This window comes from Epinephelus moara, chromosome 6 (genome assembly GCF_006386435.1).
Source record: "Epinephelus moara isolate mb chromosome 6, YSFRI_EMoa_1.0, whole genome shotgun sequence".
NCBI classification, from domain to species: Eukaryota; Metazoa; Chordata; class Actinopteri; order Perciformes; family Serranidae; genus Epinephelus; species Epinephelus moara.
In genome coordinates, this window is record NC_065511.1 from 1602452 (window position 1) to 1617004 (window position 14553).

Genomic DNA, 14553 nt, shown 5'->3' on the forward strand with positions numbered 1-14553 from the left:
AACCCTTCATTTAAAAACTGCATTTTGTGTTTACTTGTGTTATCTTTGACTAATGTTTAAATTTGTTTGATGATCTGAAACATTTAAATGTGGAAAACATGCAAAAAAGTAAGAAATCAGGAAGGGGGCAAACACTTTTTCACACCACTGTATACTGGCTGATCAGACCATTAAGACACAAGAGGGATGACAGACAGACAAGCACTACCAACTAAGCAATAAATAAAACAGAATAATTCCCCAAAAAAGGTTAACTCAACTAATTAACCAAACCAAAAATACCAAAACTAAATATTTAACAAAGAGAAACAAATAATATAACTAAACGGAAAATAAACAGTTCCTCTCTATGAGGTGGCAGGAATTGGTACGGCCCAATTGGCCACTTCCTGTATTTAACAGTTTCAGTTCCTGGAGCACATCCTTTTCATGGGCGTGGCCAGATGTCCTTCAGGAGCAGCACCTCCACACTGGTAACTCAAGAAATGAAAATTAGAACAACTTAAAGAAACTAGTGACTGTACAATAGTGATGGTGAAATCGAAGCTTCATGAAGCAGTGAACCACTTTGACACACCTGCTTCAAGAATGACACACTGCTTCGAAGCATTTCATACAGTCAGAAGAGTGACATCTGCTGGCTGTGTGTCAGAACTGCATCTAAGTTGAAGACCATTGGGACTGCCTGTAACGAGGCCTCGCTCCCGGTAGTCACGTGATTGTGGGCGTGCCGAAGCAGGGATCGAAACACTGCCTCGGAACACTTGCGCTTCAAGAGATCGACACTGTGTTGAGCAAGCTGGCCCGAGCGTAACATCACTACTGTACAAAAGTTAACCAAATGTGCGCGCTACAAATAGAAACTAATGTACTGTCAAAACTGTAAAATAAAATGAGTATGATGTATGAAACAAAATCCAATGTGTTGTCATTTATTTGTTTGTAATGTGAGATGTAATTAAGATAACCTAAATGAGGAAAAAATGAACTACAAATGTAAAAGAAACCAAAGTGTGAGTGCCAGCTGGGATACAGACTTTAATGGATATTAAAACACTTTAAAACTTACACCTCAGGAGTTCTTACCTATCGGGATCCTTCGGGAAACGGTGGAAGGCCAGGTGCGGGGTGTTCCACTGATAGTTGTTGCAGTTAATTGCACTACACTGTTTTCTTTTACTTTTTTGCTCCTCTCTCCATGACATCTTGCATGTGTCTGGGCGCAACCGTCCAAGCTCAACAGTCCAAAATGGCGGTAGCGCCCCTAGTGGCTGTTTGCAAAAATTCAACGGAGCTTCGCCTCTTGGTATCCATGCTCTTTGCTGCAAGTGCGGCCATCACATATGTCAGGAGCAGAAGGGGAGACATTTGGTCAGATACTGAACTGGTGACTCTAATCTTAAAACTGTGCTGACTGTATAGATCTTATGTGCTGCTGGAGTGAAGATGTGTGTGTGAAGCATCCATGTTGTCACAGACAGGGATGCAGACTTTAGAGAAATTTGACTGGTGCATGAAGGCATACAATCACAGGATAGTAATTGCAGTTTTTTGTTTATTTGTTTGTTTCACCCACTGAATTTGCACTGTTCTAATATGTGACCTAAGCCAAGCACACTAGAATTAACCATTTAAGGATAAGTTGTAACTGTTGTCAAAGTGAGGCATGTTAGAACAGAAGCATGTTGAACAAAACAGCCCTTTCCATGCAAATATTACCTATGTTATTATCAAATTACAACCAAAATTGACTTCATATTTGGGGTCTACCTTGAAAAGTTTTGGTGAAAAAGCTGGGTTTTGGTAGCTTTAAACTACAACACCTGTTGCTATTACAGCAGCTCCATTTCAACTTCAAACCAAAGAACTAAAGAATTGCAAATGTGTTAGGTCATCCACATTTAAATCAATTTAATTGGTATCTAAGAACATTTTTTAAAAATGTAATTTTTATTTATTGATTGCAGGCAGTGTTGGCCAATAAAGTTTATGTATGTAGAAAATATTATCTCATACATATAAGATACTGTCTTATAGTATGAGATTAGTGCTGTCATGATATCAGATTTTTTTGAAAAAGAGCCAAAAGAGTTCATACAAGATACAAGCAGCAAAAAGCTGTTTCTCCTGCCCACATGAGGATTTGGGTAGCTGCAAATGTGTTTGTGCGCACTGGAATATAGGTAATGCATCAGCATCACCTATGTTCCAGTGCACATCAAACAGAATCCTGCTGCTCCCACAGCACAGTTCCATTTTGTTTTACTGTGGAAAGAAGCAGTTCCTCACCTGAGAAGGTAAAACCTTTTGTTTATTCTGCATTTGGCTAAACTGTCAGTGCCTTCTGTGTCGTGCACTAAGCTTCATTCTGCACAGCTTTCTCACTCAAAACAGCAAAACTAAGCCTTAGGGTGTATCTCCTACGTAGAGATAATATCTCCTACCTATGACACAATATGTTGTACATAGGAGATAAACTGTTTTGGACAACATTGCCTGCAGAAAAAAAATGTTTTCACCTTGCCTCTTAGGGCTCCATAGACCTAGCTTTTCTCACCAGAGTGTAATAAAATACTAAGTTCTTATAAAATTAACTTCAATTAATGAAAATGTGTTAGGGTTTGTTTTAGTGTTTTACTTTTTAGATTTTAACAAGCTAACATAAGGAGGTTCTTAGTATTTCACCTCTATAATCCACTAGTACAGCCGGAGGCTCTTAAGCATTTTCTTCACAGTTAAAAGTGAAAGAACTTCCAGAAACTAACTAATTAGATTAGGAGACTGCTGAGGACAAATAGTGACAAAATGTCTAAAATGATTAAATAGTTGACAAAAAATGGATTGAATCTGAATGCCACATGGGAAGAATAAACTGAAAGGATTCAGACAGACAACTTGTCTTAAATTTTTATTTATGAAACACCACATTTCCCCCAAAAAAGACACTGCATTAGACAGTTTACTGTGAATGAGACATGAACTTGTACAGACAGGTATGAATGTACTGAACAGTTATGATTGCTGTCTATGCACTTTACCAAATAAAGAGGAATGCATGCACACATCTGTCGCCCCAGGGAAAAGCTGAGACACCTGCTGATCCAGGCTTTTTTCAAACAGGGAATGTTAGACTTTAACATACAGTGTATGCTCAATGCAAAGGTTGTTCAGTAAACACATCATCAGTGCATGATAGGTCAAATCCATTTGTTCAAATTGAAACTGCCACTCATACAGTAATAATACAGCAATTACTCAGATAAATAATCTCTTTTTAGACGGAGGCGTGTTTCATCAACTTTTTTTATGGTGAAAAATGGTGACACCCCCCCCCCCCCCCGCCCCACAGACTGCACCTCACTGTCACATTTAGTGATGTGTTTGATGAATACACGCACATATTCACGCAGATATGACTGTATTTAAGTCGGTGCGTGTGTGTGTGTGTGTGTGGGCTGAGTTGTGGTTGGTGATCAGGGATGGAGTGTGATACTGGAAGTTTGGCAGGTACTGTATGCATAAAGTGTCTCAGAACAGGCTCAGTGATCCACCATCTGATGATCAGTGGTGCACAATAACAGAGTTTTCATTACACTTCAATACCATCACAAACCTCTGATTTCAACTTCTCATTTTGAAAACTTTTGATACTTTGACCAAATATGATGTTAATTAGGGGAGCTCAGAAAAATGAAGGAGCAACGACAGCATGGGAGAGCAAGTAAGCCAGAACACATAATATCAGCACAGAGACTACATCCAACAGCAGGTGGCTGTAAATGTGCACAGATAGATAGGTGACAAAGACAATTAAAGGATGAAAATGATGGGAATCAATGGCTATGTCTTTCACAGTCAGCAGAACTGAACACCTTTGGGAGAGTCTGGAGCAGCGTGTTTGGAGGTACAAGGTGGACAGCACTGTCTAATACACTTTACACTTACTAATGAGGTGTCCTCTTTGAAAGTTCTTCTTAAAACTCACTTTTATCCTCTGGCTTTGTCTTAAATGATGCTATTTGTTGTAATTATTGTTTTGTGGTGGTTTATTGTTATACTTACTCTTCTTCAGAAATGTTTTCACAAAGTCCCATGTGATGGTACATTGTAAAGACATCAAAATTTTCACCAGTGATTGGAGGTTGTGTGGAAATGCTGCCCAACAAATATGACCCTAATTAGCCTGATGGGAGTGCTGTAAATAAGGCCCAAAAATTAAATTTTGGGGGCGCCCAGTGGCTCAGTAGGTAGGGTGGGTGTTCCATGTATAAAAGGTAATGTTGTTGCCGCAACGCCCACAGGCTTGATCCCAGCTCGATCCCCTTTCTCTCCTCCATTCATGTTTAACTTGTCCTTTCCAATAAAGGCAAAGCCAAAAAAAATAGTCTTTCTTTTGGAAAGGTCACACCCCCAATGCCATAAGTCCAATGACTTTTGCCATTTTTAATTTTTTTGAAAAACACGTTTGACATGTCCTCCAAACCAGGTCTGAATGCTAAAAAAGGTTCTGTGGATCATTACTGGAACAAGCTTATCAAAAGCTTGTTGATATATCTGACCAATGAACTTAAGGAGGGGCATGGCTCAGCTCATTAATTAACCAAACCCAACAACCATTGGATCAATCTTTAAAATAAGTACCTGAAACATACCATGAGTCTCATTCCAATCGACCACTAGGGGGCACTACAAGTGGAAAAAACTGGCATGGCATAACACAAATCAGACTGTCAATCAGAAATAGTTTGTACAATTATTACAAAATTTGCAGGATATGTTAAATAATAATGATGAACCACATGTTGTAAAATTATTTTTAAATCGCTTAATGGGGTGCACCCATAGGGTGGGTGTTAAGGGTGGGTGCACCCATAGGGTGCACCACTAGTTCCCAACATGTGCACTAGCCTGGCACAAAATAAGCCATGTTAAACTAATTCATAGTCTTATTGCTATTTCATACTACAGTACAATCTCTCAGTGGACATCATGCAGTATCATTTTACTGTTGCATTTTTATATTACTGACCTCTGAAACCTTTATTCTATTTGCAAAAAAGCAAAAAAAAAACAACAAAAAAAAAGGGATATTTCACTGCTTTTTTAAAGTCTTCACCACATTGGATTTGAACATTCCACATCAAAAGCTTTTGACTTCTAACAGTCTGTGTTGGCTGGAATAGCTTCTTGCAGCTGTATAAGTTTCATTTATTTTATCTTGTTTTCACTTTTAGGTTTTTTTAATCATTTTTACTGTAAATCACTTTGTTGTTGATGTTGGATTTTACTTGATCTGCCACCTATCTGTCTGCACTGTGTCTGTATGAGAGGGAACATCTTGTACACATCACTTTCACCAAATGGCACTAAAGTATTACTTTACTGAGGATAGAAACAAGAAATGGCACAAGTGGGGGAAAAAAGGGAAACCTGATGATTAAACGGCCAATCAGAATGCTCTAACTGTCCCCCAGTTCAACATTCTGAGTCAGCTGAGCAGTCAGGAATCTGGAACTTTGGAGTAATGGTGCCAGACACTTAACAAAACTACAGGTGACAGCAGACTGCAGATCAAGAAATGGTGCGAGTCTGCTTCTGCCAATAAAAAGCTCAATCACACACCTAAAACAACACCCCACCATGTCTCAAACTGTCCATCCAGCAGGTACATACACTGCTGGAAGGAGCCAAATATGGAGCTGCATGTGATCTCAGAGCTAAGTTACACAAAACTGAATTCTGAAGTTCTGAGCAGGAAGTGATGCACAGCTGCTTAATGTCATCTTTAGTAAAAGGCCAGCAGCTGAGCTTAGTACTCTGCCACAACACAAAATAATCAGAATGTACACTCAGTGGCCACTTTATTAGGCACGCAGGTGTTACTTTTTGTAAACACACTCACCAGCAAAAGTGATACTAAAAGTCAATCCCAGATGCCCTCGTTTGTGGTTTGCCTCACTATATTTGTGTTGTTGTTTTTTTGTCTCTGTGTCTCTTGGATACCTGCTGCTTTCAGCCTGGCACCTGGTCACTACATTTTTATAAAGCCCTGACCTCACCTGAGTGTTGTGGGGGTACAGACCAATAAACATCCCGGAAAAAGAAAATAAGGTGGCAAACGTCTCTGCAGATAAATACACCTCCAAACACTTCTAGTGGGTCAGAAGTGATGATTGAGAGGATTTCTTCATGAGTCCACGGTTTCCAACACTTTCATTTATTAGTGTCTGCCCGCCACGATTAAAGCATCTGCTCCCACATATTGATTTTTTTATTTTTGGAGCTGAACTGTTCATTAGGAGTGCTGTTGGAATATATATATCCTTTGCTTACTCAGAGCATAGTCTGGTCACAGACGGAGCAGCAGAACGTTAAGCTAATTCAAAGTCAACTGAACTGTTCATTGCTCTGGGTCTAAATTTAGCTTTCACTCACAAACAGCTGCTCCTCTCATGCATCGATCTGATCGGATCGACTGATCGATTGCCCCCCCCCCCCCCCCTGTTACCTGTCGTCAGCTACCGCTNCTCCACAAACTGTTACCTGTCGTCAGCTACCGCTACACATAGGTTGTAATTCTGTTGGAAACAATGGAGTCTACATATTGTTTTATGGAAAATCCTGCATCGTATATCTTTAATGCAAACATCTCATCAACAAATCATGTGCCAGGAAGTCAATGCATAAAGGCACGCGGATATGGTCAAGAGGTTCAGTTGTGATTAGTTTTCTGATCTCAATTTTCACCACAACAGTGTGTAGAGGTCAGAGAATGGTGTTAACAGTGAGTGGCAGTTCTGTAGGCTTAATACTTATTAATGAGAGTGCTCAGAGGAGACTCTTCAGACTGGTTCAAGCTGACAGAAGGTGACAATAACTCAAATAACCATGTATTACAACACTGCTATGCAGAGGAGCATTTCACAGTGCATGGAACCAGCTACAGCAGCAGATGAACACAGCAGGTTCCACTCCAGTCAGCTAACAACAGAAAACTGGAGCTACAGCGGAGGACATCAGGTTGTTAAGTGGTCACTGTTGATTCACTCCAGTGTCTCCAGTGCTTTCCTGCCTGTGTCCTCAGTTTTAGGGCTCCACTGTGTACGCTGCTGCTATAACTAACTACTTACTGCTACAAAGATTTCTGAGCCTCTGTAGTTGTACAGAGGCTGACAAATCTTCCAGAGGGCCTGAAACCAAAGGCCTTGGGGATTTTGAGAAATGGCAAAGCAATAATATTTAGCTGCACAATATAAGGCTAAAGTGACACAACAAGACATGCATTGCAAGAGTTAAAACACTATTGGCACTATTTTCCTAATTTGGCATTGGTGGAAAAGAATTCCATCCAGATAGACAGTGTAGTTGGTAATATATATCATCTTCACTGGCTAGTTCTGTTTCGCTCTGCTCTATGAAGCCTACTCATTCATGTTACTGTGACAATGTCTGGTATTTTTTAAAGCCACTATGCCGATCTTATAATCACTCACTGTTGCAGATAGAGGTTTTAAGAAAACTCATTATTTATCCCCTTCAGAATGAAACACAGCACTTGCTGTAGGAGATTTTGTCATGATGGTACTGAAGTGTGAAATGGTTAAATATTAACCTTAATATTGTATAAAAGTCAAAACTCAGATTCTGACGACACACATAAGAGTGCGGACCTGAGTAAGACCACAGTGATAGACTTTATGCATATAGTACAGGAGCAGAATGTGAGGGGGGAAACAGCAAAGCCAGGAGTATGGATGCGGCAGCTTGCTGGGTGCTTCAGTCGTTGATCAGGGCCAGGATCATGCTAGAAACACAGGACGGAAATATAAGTATTAATATAGAACTGATCATGGACAGACACTTCATTCAGCCTTCAGCAAATTGTTGACAGCCTTGAACATGTCACTAAAGGTCAGTGTGTCTGTAGGTGCTGTTGCTCTCACCTATACAAATAAATGAAAAAGCAGAGCAGGTGGTAACCCAGTTTAATCATGGCCTCCTTCATGTGGGACTTGAGCTGACCTCTGTTGTGGATCTCAGTGGGGTCAAACACGCCCATGTTTCCCATCGGGACCTTCACATACCTGCAGGGACAACAGGGACAAGAAGAGAGTCAAGCCACTGGACAGTAAGACATGAACTCTGTATTCTTCCCATGGAAGACTAGAGAGTGTCATGTGGATAAAACCTTCACAGTCGATGTAATGTTATAATGCAGTGTCAAAATATGACATATATAGATATTGTATATTTCTTGATTATTCCATTTGTAGATAAGATAAGAATGTCTGTTGGCTAATACAGTAAATTAAAGACCTGAAAATTATTGTATTACCTAGGGCTGGGCAATATGACTTAAAAATAACATTGTGACATTTTTAGGTCATATTGCAATACACAATGTATATTGTGCTATTTCAAAATCTCCTCTAAAGTACTGTGGACTACTAAAATACCAAATTATTAAATGAACCACAGTTACAATAAAGTTAAATAGAATACTGTTATAATAAAGTTAAATAAAATACTGTTATGATAAAGTTAAAGACAGTATACTTTTAATTAAATCAATCAAAGGAGCTTCTATTTTGAAGGTCCTGGCTTGTCTCAGCTGGAAGTGTTGATGTTTTTGCTGTGAGCTTGAAGCTTCCGGTCAACAGTGTGGGATCTATGCCTCATCAAGGGGCACCATGTGTTGGGATCTAAGCCTTAACGCAGGCTTGACCTCCTACAGATTAAAGTATCAAAATGGCTATGGGAAATAATTAATAATTATTCATCATTATTAATTATGTTAAATAATGTGACCTAATTTACATTAAATCACCTCGCGGGGCATCATTCCCCAAAAGGGAAAAATTATAGCCAGTCAATGATATCAGTCCCATAAATTCACAATCAATTTGGAACTTTGATTAATAGTTAAATTTATAACTATAACCAAAATTAACATATTGATAATAAAGGCTGAAGGATTTCGGAGTTCTTTACATAGCACAGGATGACTATTCATTCAACCTTGTGCAATATTAAACAGACGGCAGTTATCATTCCAAATATATCTATTCATCACGAAAGCAAAGCAACAAAACACACAAATCCTAACTAACAATATATAAGCACGGGTGTGTGTCGGTGTGCGTGTGTTTATGTGAGAGAGAGAGAGACAAAAGGTGGGTGTGTGAAACAAAGGGCCGTCTGGCCTGGTGGTGGTCAGGACAAAGACAACGGATTAGAAGCAGTAACTTTGATATGCCTCTTTGGGTGTAGCTATGTTGAAAGCCAATTTGTGTATCTGTTATTTGCTGTAATGGGTCTGGGTTAGTAAAGAGGATGTTAAGTTGCATGCAAGACTGTCCGTGAAGAGCATTTGCAAATTTACATCCCTTAGCTTTGGTGAAGCCAACTAACAGCAAACAATCACATAAATAACTCAATAAACAGCATTAAATCACAATTGAGAAAGTTAAACAATCTTGTTTAGTCTGTACAAATGCAATAATGCTATGCCCAGTTGTTACACTACCAATTCTTGAATGGATGGAGGGAAGATTTTCTTTGTAGCATGCTGCTTTTGTTAGCTGGCAAATCAAGGCTGGAAAGAGCTGTGGTTCCAGAAGCGGTCTTTGCTGTGTCCTTGTTAGGAAGGTGCAGATGCAAGGACACTGGTCGCTCTGTGTCCTTGCAGAGTTAGACGCTGGTACTAACTCAACTTGGCTCTCCTTGTTGCTGGAAAGTTAGTTGCAAACCTTGTGTTTGGCACACTAACTGTGTTTGGCACACTAACTTCTCAGAACAGGGTAAGGGCGTAGCAGGCTCTCCTGGTGGTGGTCTGCAGGTTTAGGAGCAGGAGAGCAAGAGTCTGAGCAAGAGCTGGTCAGCCACTCAGGAGAAGGAGCCGGGGCAGAGAGTCTGTAGAGCAACTGCCCCCTTCAATGGTTCAGGGGCAAGAGCGTCTGAGCCTGTCAGCAGCTCAGTAGAAAGAGCACAGAGAGTGAAGAGAGCAGAATTTAAACTAAAGTTTGCTTGGTGACATCACAGAGTCACATATCACTGTGAAAGTACTGTCCAATCAAGTTTGGCGACTGGTCTCTCATTAAGGTGTGACAGTGAGGCATCCTGTGGAGATGGCTGCCTTTGTTTGAAGAAAAAGAGTATGCAGTCTCTGCCACCATTTCAAATGACAAGACCCAGAGAGGACAAGCCTTCACATGTCCAGTTTAGATTTGAACAAATGACAAATGATCTGTGGTCCAGTGAATCCCAACAGTCAGTTGTTAGCAGTTAGAACAAAGTTGATCTGTTGCCGTGGCACCTTTAAATGTAAGGATAATTCATTGTGAGCTGGAAACACACTAACAGCTCTCCAGTTCATATATTAATGGTATTTGCAAGTCACAATGATGTTCTGTAGTGTAATGTACCTGTTTAGTCTTATGCTTTAGTATCAGTTGACCTTTAAAAATACATGTCCAGGCAGTATACTCTGCTTGATCATAACCAGTCACATCTTGGTTTATTGTTTCATGTATCCATATAATGTGCACACACACACACACACACACACACACACACACACACACACACACACACACACACACTCATTAGTGTATTGTATTGGATGCAGGATCTGATGTTCAAGGACTAAAGCGGGAAGTACCTAGGATCTGATAGGATTTGATGTGCATGTAAGACACCATTATGTTCGATCTGATAGGATTTGATGTTCATGTATAACTCCATTATGTTCGGGCTTATGTGGGAAGGATTAAAGAGAAGAGGTGGAGATTCGACAGAATCTTCCCCAGCATAAAAAGTGAGCACACAGAAAGCAAAACTTCAGTCCTGCTCCGGAGCTTGACTCATTGAGTTGTATGTGTTGTTGCCTGCGAACACATTAAACTCAATTCAATTCTACGTGTCTCCAGTGATTCCTTGACTGCTGAGTATTTGGTTTTAAAGATACTTATTTTGGACAAGAGCAAAAGTAGTCTAAAAGTTGAAGACGAGGTCGGGACCCACCAGGCCCAATTCTGGGCCCCGAATTCTGCTTCATCAGTTCCATGGTTGCAAAATGTAACTAAACAGTTGTGGTCTAGAGCCCTGCAGGTACAAAAACACGCTTCCTCTGCTCATTAAGTTACACTGTTACCGCGGTGCCATTAAACATGATCATGTATATACTGTAAGCTGGAAACCAACAAACAGCTCTCCAGTTCATATATTAATACTATTTGCAAGTTGCACTGGTGCTCCATGGTCACAAAATGTTACTCATGGCTCGAATGTTAGTCATGGCTCGAGCCCTGCAAACGAGAAACATACCATGCCTGCTATCACTCAGCAGAAAGTGATCTGGATGGGTGGAGTGTGTGTGAGGTATCATGTTTGTGAGTCTTTCCCTCTTTCTGTGTGTCTGTGAGAGGGAGAGAGCCATAGGAGAGAGCAAGAAAACAGAAACGCCGAAGCAAGTCTCATATTGGTGGGTTAAAAAAATGACGTCACAGTTTATACTTGATGTTCGCATTATAGTCATTTTATACATTGCACATGGAACACACCGCAATACATCTAGTATATTTAAAATATTGCCCACCCCTAATATCACCATATAGAGAATATTACCTAGGGCTCAACAATAAGGCTTTCCCGCTTGCCCGGGGCAAGTAAAATGCCATGTTAGGCTGGTAAATCTGGCAACTCACTTTCCCTTTTCAAAAGAAAAATAAAGGCTTAAAGTAGACAGCATCCCATTGTCCTGAGGACAAGAGAAAATGTGTTTGGGACGAACAGAGATCTTCCTCAGGATGCCATAGGAAGTGAAGGGAACATCAGGCATGCAGTTAATGCTATGTATAACTATCACTTTAGTAAATGACAATCTGAACTGAATGCTGCTGCATTAAAATCTGAAAGAACGCACTGAGCTGTAAACTCAAACAAGCCCAACGGATGCACCCTACTGTTTGCCTGACAATGCTAAATTGTGACCAACAAATCTGTGTTGAAATCGGCAGGAAAAGAGCTTGTTACAATCAGCTATTCTATTCAGTAAAATTACTGCTGGGTGAAGGTACATTTTAACGTTATCATGAAGTGTTAAAATGTATTCTTTTAAAATTAAGTGTTTGAGACAGTACTTGAATAAATACATCTGTCTAAAAGAGAAATTTGTTGGTTTGTTGATTCTACAACAACATAAAATAGATATTAGAGAGGTCATTATGACCTGTTTAGCTTCCTAACACTGGCTCAAAACAGCCCATAATACATTATCAAAACTACTAATGCCAAAAAAATTTTTTAATCAAAGCAAATATTTAAATCAAAATTATTCCTAATTATTTGAATTGAACAAAAAACACTATAGATCAGGGCTATTCAATTACAAATTCAACTGGGCCAGATTTTAAACCCAGAAAATGTCGATGGGCCACATTTTCAGCGTGTGTGTGTGTGTGTGTGTGTGTGTGTATACATATACACACACACACACACACACACACACACACACTCACACATACACACATATAAATATAAATATATGTATTTTCTCTAATAGTGGCCGGGGCCTTTATTTACCTCAACTGCAGAGGGTACCAGGCCTTTATTGGAAGTAGGCCTGTCACGACAACAAATTTTGCTGGGCGATTAATTGCATCAGAAATTATTGCGATAAGCGATAATATTGCGTAATATTATGCTTTTACGACCATTTTTCATTATTGTTGTAATTTTGCTGTTTTAGACCATTTTTTAAACTTATATAATGATAATAAAGGCATACTGATGCAAGTGCACCCTTTTAAAGAGAAATAAACATTTATTTAACAAGAATATTTAGGAATGCAAAAAAGAAAATTTAATTATCCTAAATATCACGTAAAAATATCGAAATAAATAAATACAAAAAAATAGACTCTTAGTCTCTCACTCTCTGGTGTGCAGTTAAGTTGGTCATATTCACTCTTTTCGTTGAGATAGGGTTTAGAACAAACCCGGCACACCGGCTCGTCCAAATTACTGGGCTCCCCTCTGTCATTTAGTTTAAATCCAAAATACTCCCACACAGGGGCCATGGCATTTGGTTTAGGAACAAGTTCCATGTCTTTCTCTTACGCTTAACTGTTTTTTTTCTTCCTCCGCCTAGTCTCCCCCTCACAAAGATTGCACTGTGTCTGTGTGTGTAGCCAATAGCCCCGCCTCCCCCACAGAGACAAAGACACTCGGTGACAAGAGCTTTCCCTCCGTTCATTACGCTAATGAACCAACTCACCTGGCTGCCAGACGATGCACGGCAGTGAACGCTCTTGTCGTCCAGTCTCTTTGGTGGAGAGAGACACGGAAAACAAACACGCATGAATATGGCAATTAATCACGGCTGGAAAAGTTACCATCCTCCTTTTAATTTCGCGACAGGCCTAATTGGAAGCAGGCTTATATTCGAGAGAGGCCTTTATTTCTATTTCCCTCTGTTCAATATGTATATTTGCTCATAATTTAGTATAAAACCTCCTTGTTTTCTGATCTGCTTCTATTTACTCTGTTAAATGTCTGTTCCTGCATTATGCTTTTGATAAAATTAAAAGCCCATGGACAATATGCCTGTCCCTGACTTTTATTGTGAAACATTACGCAAACATTTCAATTTAACTTACGTGAAGTATGACCGGTCACGTACCGGAGGGTAAATACGCCCAGTGTCACATAAACACAAAACAAATCTGAAGTACGCCATTAATGTCCAGTTTACAGTACAGACAAATATCAAATATATAATAACAATCAGATTCAGCTGCAAGCAAAATCCGAACTGAAAAAATTGGATATTACTTAAATATTAACATCATCGCAGCTCTCACACCAGAGGGTAAATACGCCTAGTGTCACATAAACACAAAACAAATCTGAAGTATGCCAGATATAAACATTAATAGCCAGTTTACAGCACAGACAAATATCAAATATATAATAACAATCAGATTCAGGTGCAAGCAAAATCCGAACTCAAAAAATAGGATATTGACTATGGATAAGCACCTCATACAACCACACTTCAAAAGATCCTAACAATCACTTACATATACTTTGATCACAGAAATTATTAGCAGCCACTTAAGATTTGAACCTGTGTTGAGAATTTTACAGAAAATTTACTGGATTGCTCAACAGCCGCAAAACAAAACAAAAAAATTGGAAACCATTTTTTTTTCATCGCACTGACTGATCAGAGCTAGTTGAGGCAACTTTTTTGCAACCTGAATGGAATTACAGGAAATAGGTCCTCAGTTTGGACAAAAAAAGAAGCCAAGTCATATTTCAAGTCAGTGATTGTGCCACAGTACCTGTATTCATGCAAATTCAAATGGCTCATGTATATATGACACTACTTCGTGTCTCTTAGACCCCATCCCAACTAGGCTACTTAAGGAGGTCTTTCCTTTAGTTAACACTCATATATTAGATATGATCAATATATCCTTATTAGCAGGCTATGTACCACAGTCTTTTAAGGTAGCTGTAATTAAACCTCTACTAAAAAAGCCCACCCTG

At 39.5% G+C, this 14553-nt stretch overlaps 1 protein-coding gene across 1 annotated transcript in view; it reads right to left on the reverse strand.

Moving 5' to 3' along the window:
• Positions 1 to 2897: 2897 nt before the first annotated feature.
• Positions 2898 to 14553, reverse strand: part of cnih4 (cornichon family AMPA receptor auxiliary protein 4) — a 34430-nt gene continuing 22774 nt past the window's right edge. Inside the window, exons 4-6 of the mRNA XM_050045879.1 lie at positions 7944 to 8084; positions 6544 to 7804; positions 2898 to 6508 (exon numbers count right to left, since the gene is read on the reverse strand). Coding sequence (XP_049901836.1) covers positions 7777 to 7804; positions 7944 to 8084 — 169 coding nt within the window. The 3' untranslated portion in view covers positions 2898 to 6508; positions 6544 to 7776. The remainder of the gene's footprint in view (positions 6509 to 6543; positions 7805 to 7943; positions 8085 to 14553) is intronic.